The sequence below is a fragment of the Taudactylus pleione genome, unplaced genomic scaffold, assembly GCF_031769625.1.
Source record: "Taudactylus pleione unplaced genomic scaffold, aTauple2 ptg000276l, whole genome shotgun sequence".
Lineage (NCBI taxonomy): Eukaryota > Metazoa > Chordata > Amphibia > Anura > Myobatrachidae > Taudactylus > Taudactylus pleione.
The window spans coordinates 1,286,604-1,313,066 of record NW_028284678.1 but is presented as its reverse complement, the minus strand read 5'-3'; the positions used below and the strand labels follow the sequence as shown (position 1 = coordinate 1,313,066).

The 26,463-nt window shown below is 44.1% G+C and overlaps 1 protein-coding gene across 2 annotated transcripts in view; it reads right to left on the bottom strand.

Moving 5' to 3' along the window:
* Positions 1–26,463, bottom strand: part of CHODL (chondrolectin) — a 152,804-nt gene that overhangs the window by 61,549 nt on the left and 64,792 nt on the right. For both annotated transcript variants that reach the window (XM_088481680.1, XM_088481681.1), the window contains exons 2-3: positions 8,041–8,353; positions 3,099–3,256 (exon numbers count right to left, since the gene is read on the bottom strand). In XM_088481680.1, the coding sequence (XP_088337806.1) occupies positions 3,099–3,256; positions 8,041–8,353 (471 nt within the window). The remainder of the gene's footprint in view (positions 1–3,098; positions 3,257–8,040; positions 8,354–26,463) is intronic.

The following is a 26,463-nucleotide window of genomic DNA, read 5'->3' as shown; positions in this document are numbered from 1 at the left end:
GTAGCTGCTACATTGGCTATCAGGGGCACTGTGGCATAATGTAAATTGGGTATACTGGCATAATGTAAATTGGGTACACTGGGTGGCATAATATGATCTGGTGGCAGCATTTGACATAATGTAAACTAGGATCACAGTGTGGCATAATGTAAACTGGGGACTCTACAATTTGCCATATTTTGAACTGGGGCACTGTGTGGCATAATGTGAACAGGAAGCACTACAATGTGGCATATTGTGATCCTGAGGCACTCTGTGGCCTAATGTGATCTGGCACACTGTGTAGCATAATGTGAACTAGGAGTACTATGTGGCATAATGTGAATTGGCTGCACTGTGTGGCACAATGTTATCTGAGGGCACTACAACATAGCATAATATGGACTGGTGGATACTGTGTGACATAATGTGAACTGGGGCACTGTGTGGCATAATGTAAACAGGAGGCACTACAATGTGGCATAATGTGATCCGGAGGCACGCTGTGGCATAATGTGAACTGGGGCACTGTGGGACATAATGTGAACTGGGGCACTGTGTGGCATAATGTGAACAGGAGGCACTAAAATGTGGCATAATGTGATCTGGAGGCAAGTTGTGGCATAATGTGAACTGGCACACTGTGTAGCATAATGTGAACTAGGAGCACTATGTGGCATAATGTGAACTGGCTGCACTGTTTGGCACAATGTTATCTAAGGTCACTACAACATAGCATAATATGGTATGGTGGAGACTGTGTGACATAATGTGAACTGGGGCACTGTGTGGCATAATGTGAACTGGGGCACTGTGTGGCATAATGTGAAGAGGAGGCACTACAATGTGGCATACTGTGATCTGGAGGCACGCTGTGGCATAATGTGAGGAGGCACTACAATGTGGCATAATGTGATCTGGAGGCACGCTGTGGCATAATGTGAACTGGGGCACTGTGTGACATAATGTGAACTGGGGCACTGTGTGGCATAATGTGAACAGGAGGCACTACAGTGTGGCATAATGTGATCCGGAGGCACGCTGTAGCATAATGTGAACTAGGAGCACTATGTGGCATAATGTGAACTGGCTGCACTGTGTGGCACAATGTTATCTAAGGGCACTACAACATAGCTTAATATGGTCTGGTGGAGACTGCGTAAGTTAATATGAACTGGGGCACTGTGTGGCATTATGTGAATTAGTTCACTACTATTCAGCTAAAATAAACAACTATGTAGTACTACTGTGAGGCATAAAATGAACTAGGGCTAGCTTACGTCACCCCTTACACTGCCCACTCCTCATATGATGCGTTTGTCTCCCCCTTCCCTCTAGATTAGGGAAGGGCAATAAGCGGCCCCCCAGCTGTTGTAGAACTACACATCCTAGCATGTTCTGCCACAGGTTTGCTATTTGGCTCTGCTAAACCTATTGCAAGGCATGCTGGGATATGTAGTTCAACAACAGCTGGAGGGCCGCTTATTGCCCACCACTGCTCTAGATTGTAAACTCCTGGGAGCAGAGTCTTCATCCCTCCTGTTCTCACAGCCTTTTTCTCTTGCACGCCATAGACACTCTACACTCCCAACTTGGCACTCTGCGACCTCACTAATGGGAACAGGTTTCAGCCTATTCCGAATTCTCCTCTTGCTTCCGTAGCTATGTGGTTTACTGGGAATTTTGATGTTAATCCTTATCTGTTCACTGTTTTGTACTGGTTACTGTATTGTACTGTTCTACCTTTGCTATCTTATAGTTTGCCCGATGTACCGCTCTGCGGACCACCTGTGGCGCCCTATATATGAAGTATAATAATATTATTAGAATATGGGGATTACAATGAACTAGGACACTATTATGGGGCGTACAATTAACTAGGGCACTACTATGGGGCTTAAAATGAACAACTGCTGAGGAGAGCATTCTAGAATCATTGGGGCCCCTCCAAAATGTGAGTACATATTACTAGATATTAGACAAAATGGAGACAACATTAAATGCAAGGACAAAAGGGCTTAGTTAGGGGAGGGGGGTTCCAGTTGCATAGAAATAAACCCAGAACCCTTCATTCCATTGCCAGAGCTTTCATTTGAATGGTTCCCACCCTTGGACCAACCACCTTACTGTAACCTGGCGCAGAATATCCTCCCTCTATGTCTGTTCCCTCTCTCTTCTCCTGAGTTCATAAACACTTGGGGTTCACACCATGTGACATGTGTGTCTTGTCATATGTGCAGGCAGCAAGAGAGGCAGATGGAAGAGTCTGCCCATGAAATGTACAGCACCAGGAACCAGATGGAAGAAGGATGGAGGTGTGAGCTAATAGTTTAATCACACCAACATTGTATCATACTGATTATATAAGGCCTATAACAATACAGCACTGTACTGCAACCAGCATCCCTTTATAGATACATTCAGTTTGCTACAATGGTCATGTGACAATGAAACTTCCTGTTGATGTAATATATAGATCCAACCTTTTCTTACATGGTACTGCCTAAGGTGATGCTTCATTACAAATGCAGCCTTGGAATGGGAATGGGAATGGGAGTGGGCTAGCAATTTAATGGTGGTGTAAATGTTGGGGTTATTCATTTAGTGGAGTGTAAGAATTATTAATGCATTGCTTGCTTAACAGCTGTTGATGTTAAACATAGTAGTGTTATTAATTAAAATTGGGGTGTCAGGACAATTCATTTAACTCAGGGATAATTTGGGAGCTATTAATAGAATGTGGTGCTAGGTTTGCAGTAAATAGTAATTATTTGATGTTGAGGCTATTTGGGGAGGGGGTGGTAAGTTTATTTAATTAATGTGAATATTGTTAATTTGGTTTCGGAGCTGGCTGTGGGGAGAAAAGGTTGTATTTATACAATGTGATTACCGTTGTATTAATGTTGAGGATGTTTTATGAGTAACACTCAGGTGGATGTAGTGAAATTTTCATTTGCTGTGTAATTTCGTGTTCTGTAGTGATTATCAAATAAACAAATACTGTAGATATGTTTCAGGGATATAAAGCATACTTGCAAGTTTATAGTAGCATTAATCGAGAAAATGTATAAATGTATAAATTAAAAAAAAAAAAGTACTGTGTAAGATAGCTCACTGACCTGGGGGGTATTTACATATAAAATTGTGCTTCATGTTACACCGGTCGTCATTCCACTGATACAGGTATGGTCCTCCTATTCCGGGATTAGCAGTCGGCTGATGGTACATAACAACACAAGCCTCACTACCACACGAAGGTTCGTCAGCATACCAGTTCCTATCAGAAACACATAAGGAGGTCAGCATTAGTACTTTTACATTTGAAACAGGATGATACCATTAAATGCAAGAGTTTAGCAGCCTGAGGATAGCTTCCATGGTTTGGTAATGTCTTTTGGATAATAAATTGGGCGCAAGATAGTCAAATGCAGCAGTGTAGCTCAGCACTGTTCATGTAAAACCTACATGATTAGAGAACAATATCCCGAAACTTGAAACCCCCCAAAACTTTCATTACTATAGTCATTTGTACAAATAATACAAGTGACAAACATGAAGGTTTTTCTAAATAAAGGAAGACTTTATTAGCCCAATGGTGCATAAGCGCTCAGGTAAGGGAAGGTCTGGCCTACTCTGTGTTGTTGATAGATGGGATAGAATATTAGTATGATGGACAAGCTGCTGTGAATGGGTACATATGGGGGCAAGGAACTAGGAGTTATGAATGTGATAAAGGCAATGGTTCCCAAACTGTGCGCCGCGGCCAGGGCCATAGAGAGCCTGGCTTGGCCCGGGTAAAGGAGGAGGCGTGGCCTAATCATGGGAGGCGTGGCCATGCCCCCTTGAAAAAAAGAGAAAAAATATCACTTTTGCAGCGCCATGTAGCAGCGCTGCGTACCGGGGAGGGGGGCACTGTAAGCCCCCAGCCCGATGCTAAGATGGGAGGGGCGCGATCAGTGTGATCGCTCCCCCCTAAGGCCATAGGAGACTGCTCCGACTGCTTCAGCAGCCGCGAGCAGTCTCACACGGCAGCCCAGCACAAGCTGTGTGCTGAGCTGCTGTGAGGGGGGGGGCGATGCCAGACCCAGGCCCTTCTGAGCCCCTCTAGCAAGCCCGGGCCCGGGTAAACTGTACCCGCTCCCCCCCTCTCGGCACCCATGGCCGCGGCACATGGGGGTGCCTCGGGACTAGGGATGTGCAGGCTCGGATAGGTTCGAGTTTGCACGTGGAGTTCGGATTTTTCCCTCCAAAAAAACGGAACTCAGAACGAGGCAAAACGTCATCTTACATGGACGAACATCATCATTCCTGGTCTTTTGTCCAGGAATGATGATGTTCGTCCATGTAAGATGACGTTTTGCCTCGTTCTGAGTTCCGTTTTTTTGGAGGGAAAAATCCGAACTCCACGTGCAAACTCGAACCTATCCGAGCCTGCACATCCCTACTCGGGACACTTGCAGGGGTGCCTCAGGTTGGTGGTCCAGCACCAAATCAAATTCTTTATGGTCAATGTAATTTAAATATGTGGACAAACAGAAGCACAAACCTGTCCACCATTATAAAACCAAACCTAAGGATGACAGGTGGGCACAATTTACTTCACTAAAAATGTTTCTGAATTTCTCAATAAGAAACTTTTGGCTTAGGGGTGCCATGAAACAATGCTGATGCACTAGGGCGCCACGATTCAAAAAAGTTTGGGAACCACTGCATTAAGGGTTTGGTTGGGTGGGAAATATCTTTCTCTTCACAGGTTGAATTCCCACTCAGCATCTTTTTGTTTTGTTATTGGTTTGTTACTTATGATTGTTCTGCTTAATTATTGCTTCTCAATATTTTGCCTATTGTATTGTGTTTTATCTGCCTGATAGAGAAGGTGCAGCTTGGCAGGAAAGCAATGCTCTCAATGCACAAGTGGTACAAGAGGTGATTGTGAGACACTTCCCCTTTGAAATGAGATAAGCTTGTCACCAATTGGGCACATTCCTCAGGGTAATGTCCAGACTGCCGAAATTAAGGGTTGGTGGGTTCTCCACAACTCAGGTTGCATCTGGGCTATATGGCTGCACCAATTTGGTTATATGGTGTTTTGGTTGAAGCTAATTGTCTGCAATGCTTTCTTGACCACCTATTCTTTTCCTACTGACTCCAAATAATAAATGCTGTGTGTACATCAACTCTCCATGCCTCAGTGTCTTATTTCAGATTGCTATGCCACCTTACTTACAGTACAGCAATTGCGTCAATACTTGAGCTTATAAGCTTCTGCGCCTAATGCTATCGTATGATTGGCACTCCCTCTATTATTCATGTCTGGAGTGGATCTAAGTAGTAATGTGCATAGTTCTGGTGGACTTTCCTTTATGTATGTGTATATATACACAAGAAACACCATAACTAAACTATTGCAAATGCAGTAAAGCAGTATCTATAGGATACATAGAAGGCCCTCTATTTTATTAAGCACTTCAGACTGGGATTAGAATGCGATAGCTGTGGTGGAGTTGGAGTCTGCTGGGGATCATCCACGTGCTCTGATTTCTTTCCACCAACTAAAACGTTTAGGTGAGTTCTTTGCTATTCTGTAGGGATGTCTGTTTCAGACACCTACTAATGATGAGGGTTGTGGACGTGGATGGATAAAACAGTGGTCAATGTGAATGTGCCCATGAAGCCTTAAGAATACCTGCATAGCATATCATACTACAACCCTTATGTACTAAGCCCTGGAAAGAGATCAAGTGGACAGAGATAAAGCACCAACCAATCAGCTCCTAACTGTAATTTTTCGAACACAGCCTGTAAAGTGACAGGAGCCGATGGGTTGGTACTTTATCTCCGTCCACTTTCTCTCTCTCCAAGGCTTAGTACATAAACATTAAAATCTGTCTGCTGCAGCCGTCCAGAGTTACGGCCCATTTTCGCGCACCTCAGAATCAGGCCCCTTATGTATAAAGCGGATATAAATACACCGGACAAAATAATATGGAATGCTGAAAGACAAGGTGGTATAAGTTCAACAAAGCAGGACGTGAACATGCGTGTAGATGGTGACACTAAAACTATTGGATGATCATTGTGAATGTCTGAGGTGTTGATACAATGCAAATTTGTTGACATATTGTTTTTTTTTGGGTGGGACCATGGGTCGTACATATGATGTGACTGAGTGCCAAAAGGGAGCCATTGTTTTTGGCCGTGAGCATGGCCATAGCCTGGAGGTGGCAGTGTTTGTTGGTGTGCCCTCGAAGACAGTGAGCAGTATACAACTACAGTGGAAAAAGCATGGACACCAAAAATCTCAATGGCGGAACAGTGGCCCGAAAGTCATTCGTGACAAATCAGGACTGCAGGCATTTAGGACGCCTAGCAACAGCCAATCGGTTCCAAACGCATCAGGAACTGCTCCAACAGTACAATGCCGGACCCAGCCAAACAGTATCAGAATGAACACTTTGGTGTGCACTGCATGGGTTAGGAAGTTTCAGTCATATAGTCCTGTTGCGTCCCAGGTTAACAACCATCCAAAAGAAACAGCCTCTGACATGGGCCAAACAGCATCATCACTGGACCATTGAACAGTGGAGAAGCATCATATGGTCTGATGAATCCAGATTTTGCTTATTTTCCAATGACGGCCACTTCAGAGTCATGAGAAAGGCTAGGGAAGCATTCCAACCAGACTGTGCCCAACAAGCTGTGCTGAAAGGAGGTGGAAGTGTCATGGTTTGGTGGTGTATTTCGAGTGCTGGAGCAGGTCCTTTGGTCGAGGTGTCCAATATCTTGAAAGCAGTGGACTATGTGATAATGTTGGATCATGCGGTTTTGATATTTGTCCAGTTTATGAAAGGCGAGGACCAGCTCATGGATCCACTGTTTCAGGATGATAATTGTACTGTCCATCACGCTAGTGGTTTGCAGAGCACCAGACTGATGTGCCACATCTCACATGACCCTCCAATTCACAAGATCTCAATGTAATTGAGAAAATTTGGGACATGTTGGAATGGGCTGTGAAGGAGAAACACAAACACCCTCTGAATTTGGCTGCATTGAAGGACCACTTGGTCATGGAATGGGCGCAATGTTATATGTATGTGATCAAGTCATATTGATAGCATGCCTCGGAAAATCCGAGCTGTCATTAAAGCAGGTGGTGACGTAACGCCATATTAACGTCTAATGTGAGCATTCCATGTTATTTTGTCCGGTGTGTTTTATTTCTCTTGTATAGATATTTCTGAAGAATAGAATCCTGTATATTCTGTGTTTTAGAGTGATAAATCAATAAAAAATAGCAATGATTGGAGAGTCATATAGTTGCATTCACTAACTATGCTCTTGTCAACTTTGAATGTTATGCTTTCAAAAAAAAAAAAGTATGTCTCCTAATTTAGCTGTAATATACCCATACAAAGCAAAAAATACCCATATTTAATAATGGTTGCACTATGAAGCTTATTTAGAAGTATATATTTGTCTTCATCATGCAGAAACAGCCGTCACAGGGGGGCTCTGTGGTTAATTCAATTTTTTTTTCAGTTAAGTTAAGCTTCACCTCTCCCAGCACCCTTCTGACAGCTGAGATTGTATTGGTAAATCACGGTGATAGGTGATCATCTATCACTTGAATAAGCGGTATTAAGATAAAAAAGCCATATATTGATAAACATGCCCCTAAATCTTCAAAATTATAGCTTTAACATTAAAAAATAGGGTTACCAGGCTGTACTAATAATAATAATAATTAAAAAAAACTATATATGGTTATTTATGCAAACTTTTATCTACTGTATAAAATGAACAATCTCTGAGTGTCTTTTAATTTCTTTATCATTGTCCAGTTATACATTGTAAAACTAAAAACATATTTTATTCAATTATGCTTAAAATAGACAAGTGTGTTTTGGATTATCTTTGAATATGCCATTATATTTCTCTCCTGAGTATATCCAGACATTCAATTATATTACTATCATATTATTGTACAATAATAATCTTAAACAAATTATGATTTTGTGCTGAATTAACTGAGACATTATTATGATGATTGAGATTTACTTGAACTGGGAGGTGCTCCCGTCAGCCCACTTGTAGAGTTCTGGACAAGCACTCGATGAAGCCGTAGATTCTAGGTTTCTTGAGAGCCCGATCCAAAAATCTCCATCCGATTTTCCAGAGCCTGAATTTGTGAGATTTTGCAGCATTCTTTCAATTAGTTTTTGCTCAGCTTCGCTTTCAATGCTTAAAAGATGTCCGCCTTCTCCGTCGCAGACTTGATGTGCCTGATGATAGCCGACTCGCGCTGTTAAGTCTTGAAAATAAGCAATCTTGTAACATGGATGCTTGTAGTCTGCATAGCAAACTTTACGACCTGTAATAAATAATAAATATGTAATAATAGTTAAATATTTATTATTATTATTATTATTATTAATTATTATTTATTATTATTATTAATAATAATAATAATAAATAAACAAATGCATTTTTTAAAATTAATCAAGATATATTGGTAATAGACCAAACACAGAATTCAGTTTGGCAATATTTCAGTTCTATTTTCATCCATATCCATACTGTAGGTTTTAGCCAACCACTTGCAAAAACTGATGTAATATGACTTTAATGTGCAGGATGCAGTGTTGTTTAACCACTAACCACTGTTTAACAGCAGTGTTTCCCAACTCCAGAGAAAGTGAATCTTCAGTGTTAATTCTCCGGGATCTGTTGCCTGTATTTAATATTGCGGATAATAGAATATAAACAGAGCTGACAGATTTCTTTTCTCTGTACCGCGCAGAGCTTTACATGTTCAAATCCCTCTTAAAGGATAACTACTATCTAAAACTGAAAATATTTTTTTTTCCTAAAGTTAATAATTTAGGATATTACTAATCTAGGGTCCAGCATTCTGTCTGAGCCCTCATTCTCCTGATGCCTGCCTTGGTATGGAATGGAGACATTGGCGGATCTGCCAGTTTGAGTGCAATGCTGGACCCCAGATACTGTAACTAATATTTTACTTTCATGTTTAGCTTATGGAATTTAGTTTTGATGGAATTAGCCTTCAACTAGCCGGTCATCAACAGTATGCTAGGAACCTACACTTCTAACTAGAGATGTGCGCCGACCCCCGTGTTTTGGTTTTGGTTTTGGATCTGGATCTCCCCTGGTTTTGGATCTGGATCCGATTTTGGATATTATTCCTTGGTGTATTGTTTTTCAGTTTTGGATCTGGATTTATTCTTAAAATATCATAAAAACAGCTAAAATCACATAAAATGGACCTGTTTTTGTTCCTACAGTATTATTAACCTCAATAACATTTATTTCCAGTAATTTCCAATAAATTTTGACCACCTCACAATATTATTTTTTTCATCTACTTAAGGCCAAAAGGTTGCATCCAGCTAGCTGGCTGACTAAGCTAAGCGACACAGTGGGCGACACTAACATGTGGCAGTTCAGCTTCCAAGTTCCAACATGGATACAGTGTGATTCAGCGTGGGTTGGATACACCAATAGTGCACTTACTGTGACAGCAGTGTTGGCAGTAAGTGTGCTGGCGGTGTCCTCAGTTCAAGAGTGCCAGTGGTATCCTCAATGCGGAAGTACCATCAGTGTTGGCAGTGTGGCGGTGTTGGCAGAGTGGGGGCCCTGGCAGTGTCCTGAGTGCATAGTTGCCGGCAATGTCGGCAGAGCGGGGTGCCAGCAGTGTTCTCAGTGCAGGAGTGCTGACAGTGTCGGCTGTGCAGGGATGCCCTCTGTGGGAGTAGCTGCAGTGTGGGGTCGCTGATGGAGTCCTCAATACATTGGGTAGTAGTGCAGGGGTGCTGGCAGGGTCCTTAGTGCAGGGTGTCGGCAAAGCAGGGGTACCAGTGGTGTCCTCAGTGCATGTGTGCTGACAGTGTCGGCAATGCAGGGGTGCCGGTGGTGTCCTCAGTGTGAGAGTGCCGGCAGTGTCGGCAGTGTGGGGTCGCTGACGGTTTCCTCAGTACATGGAATGGCAGTGTCCTCAGTGAAGGGTACCGGCGGTGTCGGCAGTGCGGGTGTGCCAGTGGTGTCTTTAGTGCTGGTGTGCTGGCTGTGTTGGCAGTGTGGGGGTTGCTGACGGTGTCCTCAGTACATGGAATGCCAGTGCTGCGGTGCTGGCAGTGTCCGCAGTGAAGGGTAGTGGTGGTGTCGGCATTGCAGGGGTGCTAGATGGGTCTTTAGTGCAGGTTTGCTGGCTGTGTTGGCAGTGCAGGGGTTGCTGATTGTGTCTTCAGTACATTGAATGGCATTGTTGCGGTGCTGGCAGTGTCCTCAGTGAAGGGTACCGGCGATGTCCTCAGTGCAGGTTTGCTGACTGTGGGGATCATTCAGACCAGCTCGCGAGCAAAGGACACTCGCGAGCGGGTCAATGTTGTGCGAATGCGCATGCGGACGACGGAGGGAGCTCCGTTGTGCGCATGCGCGAGACCCGGCGAGCGACGAGGAATACGTAGCTCGGGGTCTCTCACCAAAGGGGGCGTGCTGTCGATGGTGAGTGACAGCATGCTTTTGTGGGCATGCCGTGGGCGTGGCTGCCAGACGGAGGCGTTCCCATGGGAACGCCTACCGTCTGAAGCCGGCCCCACTGACATCAGTAATGATGTCAGTGGGAGTGATTTTGGCTTTGATAGAGCCAAAATCACTCCTGGGCTTGCGGCAGCGAGACCCTACCGCAGGGTCTCGTCGCAAGCCCGATGGTTGCGATGGTCTTGTCCATCGCGACCATCTTTTTGGCCGCTCGCATATGCTGTGGGTGGTCACCCACAGCTATGCGAGCGGCCAGGAGGTTGCTCCTTTTTCAGGTAGGAGGGCACTGATTCAGAGCTAGTGCTCTGGTCAGAACGTTCGGCTCTGAATCAGGCCCTGTGTCGGCAGTGCAGGGGTGTTCTCAATGCAGGGTGCCGGCGGTGTTGGCAGCAAGGGGAAGCCAGTGGTGTCAGCAGCGGGGCTGCTGGCGGTGTCAGCAAAGGGGGTGCCGACAGCTGGTGTGTCAGCAGCGGAGGGTGCCAGCCATGGGAACCAGCGCCATCTTTTTTTTCCCTGCATTCAATGGGCTTAACGCTGATTGGCTGAGAGCCGTGACAGACGGCTCTGTCAGCCAATCAGCACTTTGCCCACTGAAGGCAAAGGGATTTTTGAAAATGGCCACTCGAGGCAAAACCTCGAGATCCGACAGAGGATTACAAGGTTTTGCCTCAATTAGGGATCCGGGGGGAGGAGAGATCCGAGGGGCACCTCTGGTCGCCCCGGATCCCTGAAGTTCGGGTGGATCCGGTTCTCAGGGAACCGGACCTGCTCATCTCTTCTTCTAACTAGAGATAAGCGAATTCAGTTTCCTGGAAACCGAACCCACCTGAACTTATCGGTTCTGAGTAGATCCAGGTCCCGGCTTCTTGCCAGCTCCAGATCCAAAAACAGAGCAAAACACCATCCTCGCTGTATCGGATCTCCCATATTTGGATCCGGAGTGCAGACTGTCAGATCCAATCAGCAACCAGGGGCTTTGCCTTCTCAGCCAATGGACGCTCTCCCCATTGTTCTTTTAATGGGAGCTTCTCCCGGTTAGCGTTCATTCGTGTAGCGGTGACCATACAGTTCAATACAGTGTCTGGTGGACTCAAGCAATTTATTTTTTTCTTTTAAGTAGACCCTGAATGCCTAAATGGACTGAAGAGGACATGACACAAGGGGTAGTTGAGTATGATTTTTATTACATTGATCTAAGATACTACTAGACAAGAGGACAGAAAGGCTACAGGGAGTGAAGATAAATATTTATTGTGTGTGACTGTGTGAGAGTGAGTGCGTGTGTGAATGTTTAATAAAATAATACAATATTCGGTGTGTGTGTCTTGTCTTTTTTTTACTATTTCTTGCACAGGAGTACTACAGGCACCAGCAGGCCCCTAATACCCCGCATGCTGGTACTTGTGGTTCTCCAAGTACCAGTAAGCGGGGCTGGCTTGCTGAGGCCTGTAGTCCCCTGTAAAATAGTATTTTTTCTATCTTTTACACCATGAACCTGGCACCCACACCCAGCAGGGGTGCTAATCATACCCCCGGGCTATCAGCTTAGGCCTGTGGTGGACCTCTTTATTAGGGGGTCCCCACTTCCTGAGGAATCCCCGGCCTAGGCTGACTAGTAGGAGGTGCTGAATGCTTAAGCAGGGGATCAAGTGAAGAGTGTCCCCCTGCTGTGGCATTACACCCCGCTAGAAAGAGCCTGATGCTGTTAGTGTAAAATACGGGGGACCCCTACATCATTTTTCCTCTGTACTTTCACAACCAAGGCTGGCTCAGGAGCCCAGTGCTGGTTGTGTAAAATACGGGGGACACCCTACATTTTTGTTCCCCCATATTTTCACAACCAGGATGAGCTCAAAAAAGCCTGGTTGTGCTTTGGTTGTGCTTTTTTAAAATTTTTACCACTTTAATTTTTTTTTTTTTACACACACAGAAGCATTGCACAGATCACATCGATTTCTGCAGAATTTTGCAAACACGCTGTGAGGTGGTAAAAAATTTACTGAAAACTAATGGAAATTATTATTGAGGTTAATAATACTGTAGGAACAAAAACAGGCCCACATTATGTGATTTTAGCTGTTTTTGTCAAATTAAAAAAAAATAAAAATACAGATCCAAAAATAAAACACGGGAGATTGGTTTTGGCAAAACCAAAACACGATGATGATAGAACCAAATCCGAAACCAAAACACATGGGGTTTGCGCACATCTCTACTTCTGCCATATCAACTCCCACAGAGCTCAGGGCCTGATTCAGAGCCGCTCGCAAGCGGCCGCTCGTTCGCTCCGAGCGCTGTTCGCACAACTGCGCATGCGTATGGGTCGTAATGCGCATGCGCCAACCAGTCAGTGCAGTCGGAAATCGAGCGCTCGCAAAATAGCGAGTGCCTGCTAATTTGAGTGAGAGGATGAGGCGTTTGTGGGTGGTAACAGGGGAAGGTGCTTGAAAACGGGGAGTGGAGATCCGAACGCAGGCGTGCCAAACGGTCAAAACGGGCGTTTTAAGGGTGTGCATAATTAACAAAGCAGCGTCATCGACCACGTCACTTGGTTGTCTCTTAGCCTGAACTGTTCGCATGATTGCGGTAGGAAAATCCAACCACAAGCACTGCGAGCAGTTCAGACGCCTTTCGATGTACTCGATTAATCTAATAAATAGCGGAGATGACGTAGGATGCGAGCGGCCAGGGGGCGTCTTTACAAAATAGCGAGCGCATGTTTTGTTCGCTCGCTCAGACATAGAGGCGTCAACAGACCGCAAAGAGCGAGCGCTCAATTTAAATAGCCGGCCCCTTTTTCTGAACGAGTGAGCGCAAATAGCGTCCGGCTCTGAATCAGGCCCTCAGTTCTAATTCCATTGTTTGCAATATACTAAACATACATACACATGATGAGCCAGTCTGGAGCCATGGCCTAGGCTACCGCTGCAATGCAGATGACATATCCTCTGGGCCAGGCAGTGTTTTCTCCGTGAGGAACATAGCTAGAAGCAAGCACACTCAAAGTATCGGGAGCCATTTTCTATGCATCGCTCTCCTCTTAGCTCAATACTGTACAATATTTGTGGTCTATACAAAAACACCTATATCGACCACAGACAATACAAAATGATGCAAGACTACAAGCTAACCAGTCTCATCTGAGATTGTCCTAATGTAGGCACTGTACAACCACATGCATGTATGCATGTGCAACGTGTGTTGTAGGGCAATTGCTAAATAGTGATGGCTTCTTATGTTGCTGCACAAGGAGTGATATGCACAATATCACATGATGGCCAGAATCACCCCTTCCATGTAACAGCACAGTATAGTATAGTATAGTATAGTATAGTATAGTATAGTACAGAGCACTCAGCCATTGCACAAAGGGTATTATATCCCCCAGTGTACTGTACTACTCTGTTCTCTGTCCTAGCCACAAGTAGCAGAGATGGTGTTAGTTATTACACAGGGATGAATTCAAGGACAGTCCACCTAATACCAATATTGGCTATTATATGCCTGCTTCTTCCTGCTACAACTAATATAATTCTGTTATTTTGTGACCTTTGTAATTGTGCATTAGAAGCAATGCAGTGATGGACAGTCACTGACACCTAAGATGTAATGTCTGACAGCATGTATACAGAAAATGGGCAACTGCCAGGAATGAGACCCATCCGGAAACACGTAGGAGAGAAAACAAATATTATTTTGCAATTGATTTAATACTGTTGTAAAAGGTCCACTGGGAATAATATATCAGACCTACAATTACTGACTATTGATTCAGAAAGACTGCAGAAATAGACCTAATTAATTAGCCCAGTATGGCTGAGTTAATGTAATGATGCATCCACTTTCAGGCATGTCTTTTTAAAAATGACGTGTCCAGCACTCTTTAGAACTATGGGCCTAATTCAGCAGTGCACGCTAGTGCACTGCGGAACGCAAAGATGTTTGGGAATCTGCACAGGCGACAGACCTGTGCAGAACGGGTCTGTGAGCCCGCACATAAACTGTCAGCAGACTGTCAGTGATTGACAGTCTGCTGCCGATGTGGGGAGGGGGCAGCGATGTCCTCCGTTTCCCGAAACAGAGCCATGTTGCCGCCATTACGGAGGAGGGAAAAAGCCAGGATCTTCCCTGGTCTCTTCCTCTAAACTGCGGCGGCCAGCTGCGGGACTCCATGGGTGACAGCCGCCGCGGCCACGCTGGTTTCCCGGCATGGTGTCCACTGCAAGGCACTGGTGCAGTATCCGGGACAGTCTCTGAGTCTCGGCTCCTCAGGCGGGCAGTCACATGGTCGCGGGCGGTCACATGCTACGTGATGTCCGCGACAACAGAGTCCAGTCATGGAGGAGGAGCGCCACTGATGCTGATCGGCGCACAGCTCAGCGGCTCCTCTGTTTTCGAACTAACTACAGTTTGACACCACTGACTGAAGGACATGGAACGACCAGGACCCGGTTGATAATGCAGGAAGTGCCCCCTTCAGGGCTGGCGCCCGGCGGCAACTGACTCCATTGTCTCCGGGATTTCCTCCACTGACTGTAGCTCAAATGTATATTTCACTGTAAAAATAAAGCTGTCCAGTATTTGTAGGCTACATGCAAAAGCTTCCAGCGCAAATGTACTGAATACACTTGGGGGGCAATTCAGACCTGGATGCAAAGCAGCGCACTTTTGCTGCCATCAGGGGCAAGGCTTAAGGACGCCCTCTATGTCTTAGAGAGCGATGGCAGAGCGAACGCATGCCGGTCTAAAGACGCCCACTTTTCTTTCATAGCACACATCATCTGCAGAAAGTGTATGATTAATCAGTCACATCGAGAGCCATCAGAGCAGCACGCAGCGCTTGAGGTCGACCCTACCCCACCGCAAGCACTGCGATCACTGCAGGCTGAAATACAACCAAGTGACGTGTACAATGATGCATCCATGTTAATTATACACACCCATAAAACTCAGTTTTGACGCCCAGACACGCCTGCGTTCGCACCTCCTCTTCTCCGTTCACAAGCACCTTCCCCTGTTACCACCCACAAACGGCACTATCTGTCACTCAAAGTAGCGTCCACTCTGTGTACCTACGAGCGCACAATTTCCAAACGCAGTGAGTGTCTCGCGCATGTGCATATTGACGCATACGCATGCAGAGACGGGCGACTATGGGCCATAGCATGCGTTTGCGGTTTAGCGTCTGAGTCTAAATCAGGTCCTTAGTTCCCCCAGTTCCATTATGACCGCCCAACTGCCCTGTTGTTAATCTAGCACTGAAATAATAGCACTTAATGGTTACAACTCCTTGCAAATATCAGTGGACAGTGTTGGACTGGCCCACAGGGGTATAGGGGAAATCCCCGGTGGGCCCCACTGCCTGTGGGCACACCCCCTCCTCTAGGTGTCTGGTTTCAGACCCCAAATTATAAATTGTTACACTATTAGACAGTCAGTTACCTGGTGGAGCAGGACCACTGATTAACAAGGGTGCTTGGTTCACTTCTATAGAAACTACACCAAGTTTTGCCTAATGGTTAGCCAAGCATCTGTGGTGGTAGGCTACACCCCCTCTGGCAGATGACCACACCCCTTAAGCATGGGCCCTTACCACTGATTATCCCGGTGGGCCCCTCATGCTTCAGTCCAACACTGTCAGTGGATTTCTTTAAGATGTCAGATAACAGCAATTTGAACCAGCATCTGTACATGATTCTTAGATGTCTCAATGTAAATGCGATATACATAAATTAATTTGGTTGCTGTGTTACTTGATTGTGTTGTGAATTGCAAAAAGCATCTCTGATTTTCTGACAGTATGTGTTATGTCTGACAAACATTCAATTCTTTGATACCGTGCTGAGAATAGAAACTTTAACAAGAGGTTTCAGATATTAAGAAAGTGCCTTATACATTGCTGTGAGCGTTTAGCCACCAAGATCTATATGTCCTTCAGCTTCAAGAAAGACAGTACAGCAATGGCCAAGGATATGATATCTTTTTAGGGGATTTAGTGGCACAATTGTAATAATATAATGATAACTTCTTTTGTTCGGCTTTCATATTTTATTCATACAGAACTAGCAAAAATCAGCTTGTGCAAATATAGAAAAATATGTTCTATGAAAATATAAAAGATCTCTACAAAATGGGAATATTACAGCAAAACATAATACAACATCTAAACACTTGTGAAGGTGTTTATAGTGAAAGTATACTTTTAGACACTCCTGACACTTATGCTGAGACTAAGGGCAAAACTAAAAAGTCCCACTCACTAATGTAATAAACAAAATATACATTACAAAGATACAAGAAATTGGACTAAAATGGACAAACTTTATTTACCAATATTTTTTTTCTTCACATTTTTGAACATCTTTTCCCATTTTACCTATTAGTGAATATTTGTACATTTGACTGGAATCTTCTTGTATAGAGTTTCCTTCTCCTGCACATACAAGATATCCTCAGCTTTGAATTGTGTTGCTTTACAGTATATTATATTAAATATGATTATGTCATTTTAAATTCTGTGTAGTTTACCCTATGTCAGACAGTGGTTCCAAAACTCGGTCCTTAAAGCATCCTAACAGTCCAGGTTTTCAGGACATCCATGGTTGACCAAAGATGGTTAAATCAATTTGATTGAGGTACTAATTAAGTCACCTGTGTTTAAGTATGGATATACTTAAAACCTGGTCAGTTAGGGTGCCTTGAGTTTGGGAAGCACTGCCCTAGGCTAATATCCAGATTATTAAAGCAGATATTTAATATTCTCAGACTGCCCCTTTCTATACCATTGTTACAGCCTGTTGGTCACTTCTGCTTTGCAGGGAGACCACATGCAGTCCTGGTCATTAGTGGTGACCAGGCCAAGCTATGAGTATTGTTGCTGCCAGTTTATGTATTTATTAATTTTAATCAGGGAACTGGATTATATGAGTGAATGACTTTCATAGCATATTAATATTAAATGCAGTGCTATGACATCTACTGGTTAAACACAGTACTGCAAAATAAATTGAATAAATAAAAAGTAAAATGAAATGGGAAAAGTGATGCAATACTGTAATAACAAAAGTGATGCAGCATGGTACATTAACATAACGACAAAATGATGCACCATGGTACATTACCGTAATGGCAAAGTGATGCACCACGGTACATTACCGTAATGGCAAAGTGATGCAGCATGGTACATTAACATAACGACAAAATGATGCACCATGGTACATTACCGTTATAGACAAAGTGATGCACCACGGTACATTACCGTAATGGCAAAGTGATGCAGCATGGTACATTAACATAACGACAAAATGATGCACCATGGTACATTACCGTTATAGACAAAGTGATGCACCACGGTACATTACCGTAATGGCAAAGTGATGCACCATAGTACATTACTGTAATGGATAAGTGATGCACCGTGGAACATTACCGTAATGGCAAAGTGATGCACCGTGGTACATTACCGTTATAGACAAAGTGATGCACCATGGTACAGTACTGTAATGGCAAAGTGATGCACCATGGTACATTACCGTAATGGCAAAGTGATGCAGCATGGTACATTAACATAACGACAAAATGATGCACCATGGTACATTACCGTTATAGACAAAGTGATGCACCACGGTACATTACCGTAATGGCAAAGTGATGCACCATAGTACATTACTGTAATGGATAAGTGATGCACCGTGGAACATTACCGTAATGGCAAAGTGATGCACCGTGGTACATTACCGTTATAGACAAAGTGATGCACCATGGTACAGTACTGTAATGGCAAAGTGATGCACCATGGTACATTACCGTAATGGCAAAGTGATGCACCATGGTACATTGGTACATTACCGTAATGGCAAAGTGATGCACCATGGTACATTACCGTAATGGAAAAGTGATGCACCATGGTACATTACCATAATGACAAAGTGACGCACCATGGTACAGTACCATAATGGCAAAGTGATGCATTGTGGTACATTACCATAATGGCAAAGTGATGCACCATGGTACATAATGGCAAAGTGATGTGCCAGGTGACATGTTAACATTTCCTACAGCTGTAGTTCCAAAATTATCACAACATACTAACACAATTTACACAGAACACTTGGACCAACAAAAGTAATAATATACAGTCAGGTACATAAATATTGGGACAGTGACAGAATTTTAATATTTTGGACTCTATTCACCACCACAATGGCTTTGAAATGAAACAAACAAGATGTGCTTTAACTGCAGACTTTCACATTTAATTTGAGGGTAATTACATCCAAATCAGGTGAACGTTGTAGGAATTACAACGGTTTCTATATGTGCCTCCCACTTTTTAAGGGGCCAAAAGTAATGGGACACACTAAACAATCCTAAATCTAACTTTCACTTTTTAATACTTTGTTGCAAATCCTTTGCAGGCAATTACAGCCTGAAGTCTTGAACGCATAGACATCACCAGACGCTGGGTTTCATCCCTGGTGATGCTCTGCCAGGCCTCTACTGCAAATGTCTTCAGTTCCTGCTTGTTTTTGGGGCATTTTCCCTTCAGTTTTGTCTTCATCAAGTGAAATGCATGCTCAATCGGATTCAGGTCAGGGGATTGACTTGGCCATTGCATAACATTCCACTTTTTAGCATTAAAAAACTCTTTGGTTGCTTTTGCAGTATGCTTCGGGTCATTGTCCATCTGCACTGTGAAGCGCCGTCCAATGAGTTCTGAAGCATTTGACTGAATATGAGCATATAATATTGCCCGAAACACTTCAGAATTCATTCTGCTGCTTTTGTCAGCAGTCACATCATCAATAAATACAAGGGAACCAGTTCCATTGGCAGCCATACATGCCCACACCATGACACTACCACCACCATACTTCAATGATGAGATGGTATGTTTTGGATCATGAGCAGTTCCTTTCCTTCTCCATACTCTTCTCTTCCCATCACTCTGGTACAAGTTGATATTTGTCTCATCTGTCCATAGGATGTTGTTCCAGAACTGTAATGGCTTTTTTAGATGTTGTTTGGCAAACTCTAATCTGGTCTTCCTGTTTTTGTGGCTCACCAATGCTTTACATCTTGTGGTGAACCCTCTATATTCACGCTTGTGAAGTCTTCTCTTGATTGTTGACTTTGACACATATACACCTACCTCCTGGAGAGTGTTCTTGATTTGTCCAACTTTTGTGAAGGGATTTTTCTTCACCAGGGAAATAATTCTTCTGTCATCCACCACAGTTGTTTTCCGTGGTCTTCCGGGTCTTTTGGTGTTGCTGAGCTCTCCGGTACGTTCTTTCTTTTTAAGAATGTTCCAAACAGTTGAATTGGCCACACCTAATGTTTTTGCTATCTCTCTGATGGGTTTGTTTTTATTTTTCAGCCTAATGATGGCTTGCTTCACTGATAGTGACAGCTGTTTGGATCTCATATTGAGAGTCGACAGCAACTGATTCCAAATGCAAATGTCACACCTAGAATCAACTCCAGACCTTTTACTTGCTTAATTGATAATCAGATAACGAGGGAATAGCCCACACCTGTCCATGAAATAGCTTTTGCGTTGATAGTCCCATTACTTTTGGCCCCTTAAAAAGTGGGAGGCACATATAGAAACCATTGTAATTCCTATACCGTTCACCTGATTTGGATGTATTACCCTCAAATTAAATCTGAAAGTCTGCAGTTAAAGCACATCTTGTTTGTTTCATTTCAAAGCCATTGTGGTGGTGAATAGAGGCCAAAATATGAAAATTATTTCAATGTCCCAATATTTATGGACCTGACTGTAAATATTTCGAATAAACATATTTAGGGGTAAATTTACTAAAGTGAGAGTTTTTAGAAGGGAGTTTTAAAAGTGATGTTGCCCATAGCAACCAATCAGATTCTACTTAGCATTTAAATAGCACCTTCTAGAAGATGATAGCTAGAATCTGATTGGTTGCTATGGGCAACATCACTTTTAAAACTCACTTCTAAAAAGTCTCACTTTAGTAAATTTACCCCTTAGACTTTAAAAGTAGAATTCGGAAGTGTTTGGCAATTTCAGATCCCAAACCAAGTGGTGTGCTTATATATTTTTAACATTTGCCATGATTTTTGAATTAGCCCAAATCTCAATCCACCCCCTTTAGAAACGAGTAGTGGTTATTTTTCTCATACCCTTTGGCAGAGCATTAACTTTAATCATCCTCCCCCTTACTACTATAAGTCTCATAATTATTAACATTAATGCCATAAAAACTCAACAGTGATGAATTGTGATTATGTTCATTGGTAAAATGCCAGATTAGTGGCTGAGACAGACTATTTCAAATCAGTGTTGCAATTAAATTTAATACAGTGCTGGACACGTGCCTCTAAGCAGCACATTGATATCATCACGTGTAATATTTTCATTTAGTGCCATGTTAAAGTGCTGTAAGTACATGTGTTGGTTTCTGTATAGAATATCTATATACACAGTGAGTTGTGATGTTATTGCGTATATTAATTAGAGAATTCTGATATTATTAGTGCTCATAAGGAGAAGCTGCATATTATAAGGATACCTAATGCTAACTATTACAAATGTTAGACGCATATTTGTTGACATTCTGGCTGCGCCCTCCTGGAAGGGGCAGTCAGGTCGGCACAGAGGGGGAGTGTTATGCGGCATATGGGGTCGTGGTCGGGGACATTACCCAGCATTAGGGGTGGAGCAGGCAGTGACCACAAAATTGCATTATCATGGCTCTGAATTGTGTATTAAAGCTAGGTGTTGTTATGCATGCCTAGATTACCACATAACTCCTGCAGACCAATAATGTGTTCACCCGGTGCTAGGATGCCGCCAGGACTTAAATAAGGTTCTAAGAGTCAATGTGGAAAGTAGGCTGCACAAGAAATGGGCTGAGTTTGGAGCAGGGGAGAATTTAGGTCCAGAGAAAGATACTGTAGATTACCAAGCAGATGCAGGACTGGCAAAGACAAAGTGCAGGCAAAAATTACTACATGCAGTGACAAGTACAAATACAAGAATGGCTGGCAAAAACTGTCAGAAAACTACTAGAATACTGCAGCAGGGCAGGTAACTTCTGTCACGACAGCAGCTACAGTATAACCCAAGCTATAACCGACAATGTACCAAGGCCCTGACTGTGTTTTAACTACAGTATTCAGGGGTCCAGTCATCATCCTATATCCTATAAATAACGTATTTTTATGTAATTCACATAAAAATGGTATTTATAAGTGACAGTCCCGTAGATACGCAGCCATGATAATTTCCACACTCCCCTCCGTCACTCCCTCCTCCGGCATGCTGGTGCTGACGGGAGGTGTCTCCCTTCTGTTCCCCGTTGGCACTTGTAAGTAGAGATGTGCGCCGACCCTCGTGTTTTGGTTTTGGATCTGGATCTCCCCTGGTTTTGGATCTGAATCTGGTTTTGGATTTTGTTTCATTGGTGTTTTGTTTTTCAGTTTTGGTTTTGGATCTGAATTTTTTCTTAAAATATCATAAAAACAGCTAAAATCACAAATGGGCCTGTTTTTGTTCCTACAGTATTATTAACCTCAATAACATTTATTTCCAGTAATTTCCAATCAATTTTGACCACCTCACAATATTATTTTTTTCATCTACATAATGCAAAAGGTTGCATCCAGCTAGCTGGCTGACTAAGCTAAGCGACACAGTGGGCGGCACAAACATGTGACAGTTCAGCTTCCAAGTTCCAACATGGATACAGTGTGTTATACAGTGTGGGTTGGATACACCAATAGTGCACTTACTGTGACCACAGTGTCGGCAGTGCGGGGTGCTGGCGGTGTCCTCAATGCGGCAGTGCTGGCAGTGTGGCAATGTTCGCAGAGTGGGGGCCCTGGCAGTGTCCTGAGAGCATAGTGCCGGCAGTGTCGGCAGAGCGGGGGGTGCCAGCGGTGTCCTCAGTGCAGGAAAGCAGACAGTGTCGGCTGTGCAGGGATGCCCTCGATGTGGGAGTAGCGGCAGTGCGGGGTCGCTGACTGATTCCTCAATACGTGGGGCAGTAGTGCAGGGGTGCTGGCAGCGTCTTTAGTGTAAGGTGCTGGTGGTATCGGCAAAGCAGGGGTGCCAGTGGTGTCCTCAGTGCATGTGCGCCGACAGTGTTGGCAGTGCAGGGGTGCCGGTGGTATCGTCAATGCATGTGTGCCAGCAGTGTCGGCAGTGTGGGGTCGCTGACGGTGTCCTCAGCAGGGCAGGGGTGCCGGCAGTGTCCTCAGTGTGGGAGTCCTGATGGTGTCGGCAGTGCATGGCTGCTGATGGTGTCCAGCAGTGTCGGCAGCGGGGGGTGTCGGCAACGGGGGATGCTGTCAGTGGGATTCGGCAGCAGGGGGTTCCGGTGGTATCGGCAGCGGGGGGTGCCAGCGATGTCAGGCAGCGGGGGATGGGCGGCATCTTCCGCTTCCTGTGCCCATATTCAATGGCCTTAATGCTGATTGGCTGAGAGCTTTGACAATCAGTGTTAAGCCAGCTCAAAACAAAACCAGCGGATAGCGAGGTTTTGCCTCGGGAAAGGGATTCGGGGCAGGCAGCGAGATCCGATTTTGCCCTGTTAGCATCCCCGCCCCTCCCCCTTTCATGCCGGGTCTCGTGGGTGTGATGTCACAGGTCCATTACAGCTCTCTAGTCTAGAGCCACCTGCCCTGAGGATTCAGAGGATGGATGGAGACAGAGGCTACATATGCAGCACTGGCATTTACCACAAACATCATCTGAGAGAAAAGTTGTTTACTCTTAATAAACTAAGTATTTCTGTGACAGCACTGAGGACAGACAGTAATGACTGACGGGCTATGCACTCATACAGGCAGCATATACAGCTCTAACCAGTAACTCCAGGAATACCCTCACCTGACGACTACAGTCACCTAATACTGAATACTGTAATGAGCTTACTGGATGCTACTATTCAATCAACTCCATAGTAATGAATAAGTGCACCATGGTAGCATGGTCATTCGCATAGAGAGACCCATAATGGTTAATTAGAATGTGTGGGAAGGTAATTGAAAGTCATTGCTTCATGTAAATTGTATTGTCCTATACCCCTATTTCTGGCCATGTAGTGTGAGCCATTAGGGGAAACTTTTGGTGATAGTAATAATGAGAATAGATATAGAAGTATTTTACTGCTTAATTTTGGTAGATTAAATTGTATTTACTGTCATTTCTTGTGTATATTTTGGTATAATCTGGAATTTGTGTTTTAATGTTTAACAAACATATTACATTGATGCTGGCCTAACTGTATTTAAAGCTAACAGGGTTTATTACTTAGGAAGCGATCCAGTCAATTAAAACTGAATTTTCCTTTATAAACCTGTGTGATTCTTGGGTCTGGGGTTAGGTTACCTTCACCTCTCTGCCAAGGAAGAAAGAACCTGTTATGTTTGAAGGAACCTACCCGAAATACTGGATAACGAAGGTGGGTGTCACAATACGATGATGTGGAGGAGGAATGATGAATTTCTCCGGTAATTAGGTAGGACTCAATGAGAGCTCTAAACCTTATTATCTCCAATTTAGAACCCCAGAACAGGCCCCTTGCAATTCATTACACTGCAGCTGAGTATCTGCACATAGCGACAGTCCCCTTACAATTAATTACACTGCAGCTGATTAGCTGCACAGAGACAGGCCACTTGCATGTAATTATACTGCAGCAGAGCAGCTGCAGGTACAAATGAAGCATCCTGGCTGGACCAGCAGACAGTCTCGGTTGCCTAGCAACCATCAGGATGATCGGCCATTGCAGCTGGCGAGACACAGTGTACCGGTCGCTTGGCAACGACCAGGACCCACCGAACCTGTGAGCCACTACTGTGGCTCCTAACAGGTGTATGAGGACATATCTGTAACTCCCTGCAAGATGCTGGGTAAAATCAGCCAACAACAGTGTACTGAGGAGGACCTCACCAGTGCAGTAAGATGGCTATGGGACTGCAGTTCTTTCCCACCAACTACTCACAAAGCCAACAAGATAACTACATATGAAAACGGTGAGGGAGAGAAACCCAGGAAACAAAGATGAAGACCACAAGCCCACCGCCCACTATAAACCTGAGACACACCCAAGCTCTGCTACCACACAGTTAAAGGTTGATTTATCTGTCATCATACCAAAATCCAAAAATGTAAACCATGTTGTAAATAAAAAATTTTCACACAAGCTGTCCCAATCTTGGGGTTTAATAAGCTGCAGCATTATCGATTCCTGTTCCAACCTTTGCTATTCTTCATTGGTGTTGTTTCCTGTAGTTTCTGATGCTGGCAGTTACAGTCAGGTATCCAAGTGGCTTATGGTGACAAACTAGCAAAATAGATGTAGAGTAGGAGGAGTAGCAAACTATGGCAGTCAAATGAGTGACCAAGCAGCAACCCGGGATATTGTGCAATGTGAAAGGGCCCAGTTCAACCCAGGTAATGAGCAGGGTGGAACACAGATTCAACCCAGCTCGCGGTGCAGTGTGGATGGGTAACCTGGGTCGGTGCGACTCGGAAACCCATTCACAGCATGCCAAGCGCCAGCACAGCAACTGCCTTTGGTGACGTCATCGACCCGGCAGTAAGCCGGGTCAGGCCGCCAGTCCGAAAGAAGTGTCAGCCGGGTCGCACCAATAGTGGACGTAGAAAATCCTGCATGCGACCCAGCTTTGCGGTGTGAAAGGGGTATATGAGAGCTCATCAACGGTGTGGTAAAGCTTTCTCTGCGCTGTGATAAAAGGCTCTATTTATTAAAGCACTTATCATTGCAGTTAAACTCTGTATCGGCTGATGTCAGCATACAATGCATTCTTACACAGGTTACTCTAAAGCTTATTTAAAATAAAGACAATGGGCAGGATGCATCAATACCAAAAATATGGTCAAACCTCCGAAATTGGCATTTTCTGAGGTTTGACCGCATTCTCCATATGCATCAAGTTCCAGGAAGTGAAACTTTCCAGAGCTTGTATCCAATAGGCAATTCCACCTATATATCATTGGAGATTGTGTGCTCTCCTGTACTGGCAGGGAGAGCAACTCAAGACCTACAAAAAGACAGCCACTGCCACCGTTCTTTCCTGCACAAAATGCCAACAACTAAGAAAACGGAAATAAAGGGGATGGTGGACGTTACGTCCGAAGAAGAGACCTCCTAGTTCTGGAAACAATAATATGAAACACTAGGTCACACCTACAACATACACCAAACACACTGATAGGCCCATTCACAGTACATACTTCATTAGGGATGGCCATCAGTGGCTTGCCATCGTTGATAACTGTCAATGGTACAAAGATCATCTATGGTGAACCATTGATGCTTTGCACTACTCGATGGCCACCGCCGCCAGGTGTACGGCGGGCCAAGGGCCAAACAAAATTGGGAGGCGGGGATTAGCGTGCCTCCAGGGGGCGGCCCTAAGCTATGTGTTGGGAGAAGAAAAAAAAACATCGGTTTCCACTTTGCCATCGATGGCGGGGAACCATTGGCTCTCTGTCATTGATGGCAAAACCATCGGCCATCGCTAGTAAATCATTGATGTCGATGGCCATCCCTATACTACACTAGGCTAAGCCCGCTAACAATTTAACACCTGCTGCTAAATGTATGCCAACACATCCTAGAGATTTCATTTATTCAGGCTTATTAAATTCATTTTGCATTCTTTTTCATTGAAATGTCCAGGTCAGTCTGAGGGGATAGATGCAAAATAATAATATAATACTGAGAAGCCTAGTAGTTATTAATTATCTGATTTTAGACACAAAAATTATAATTTCTTATTAATGCTTGTCACGACAATAAGAGATTATGTCTAGATGGAATGTATTAAAATTCAGATGAAGGTCCATCCCTGCAATGTGTAAAATTAAAGTGATTGCTAATACGCTCTCTGCACATGCACTGACTTTAG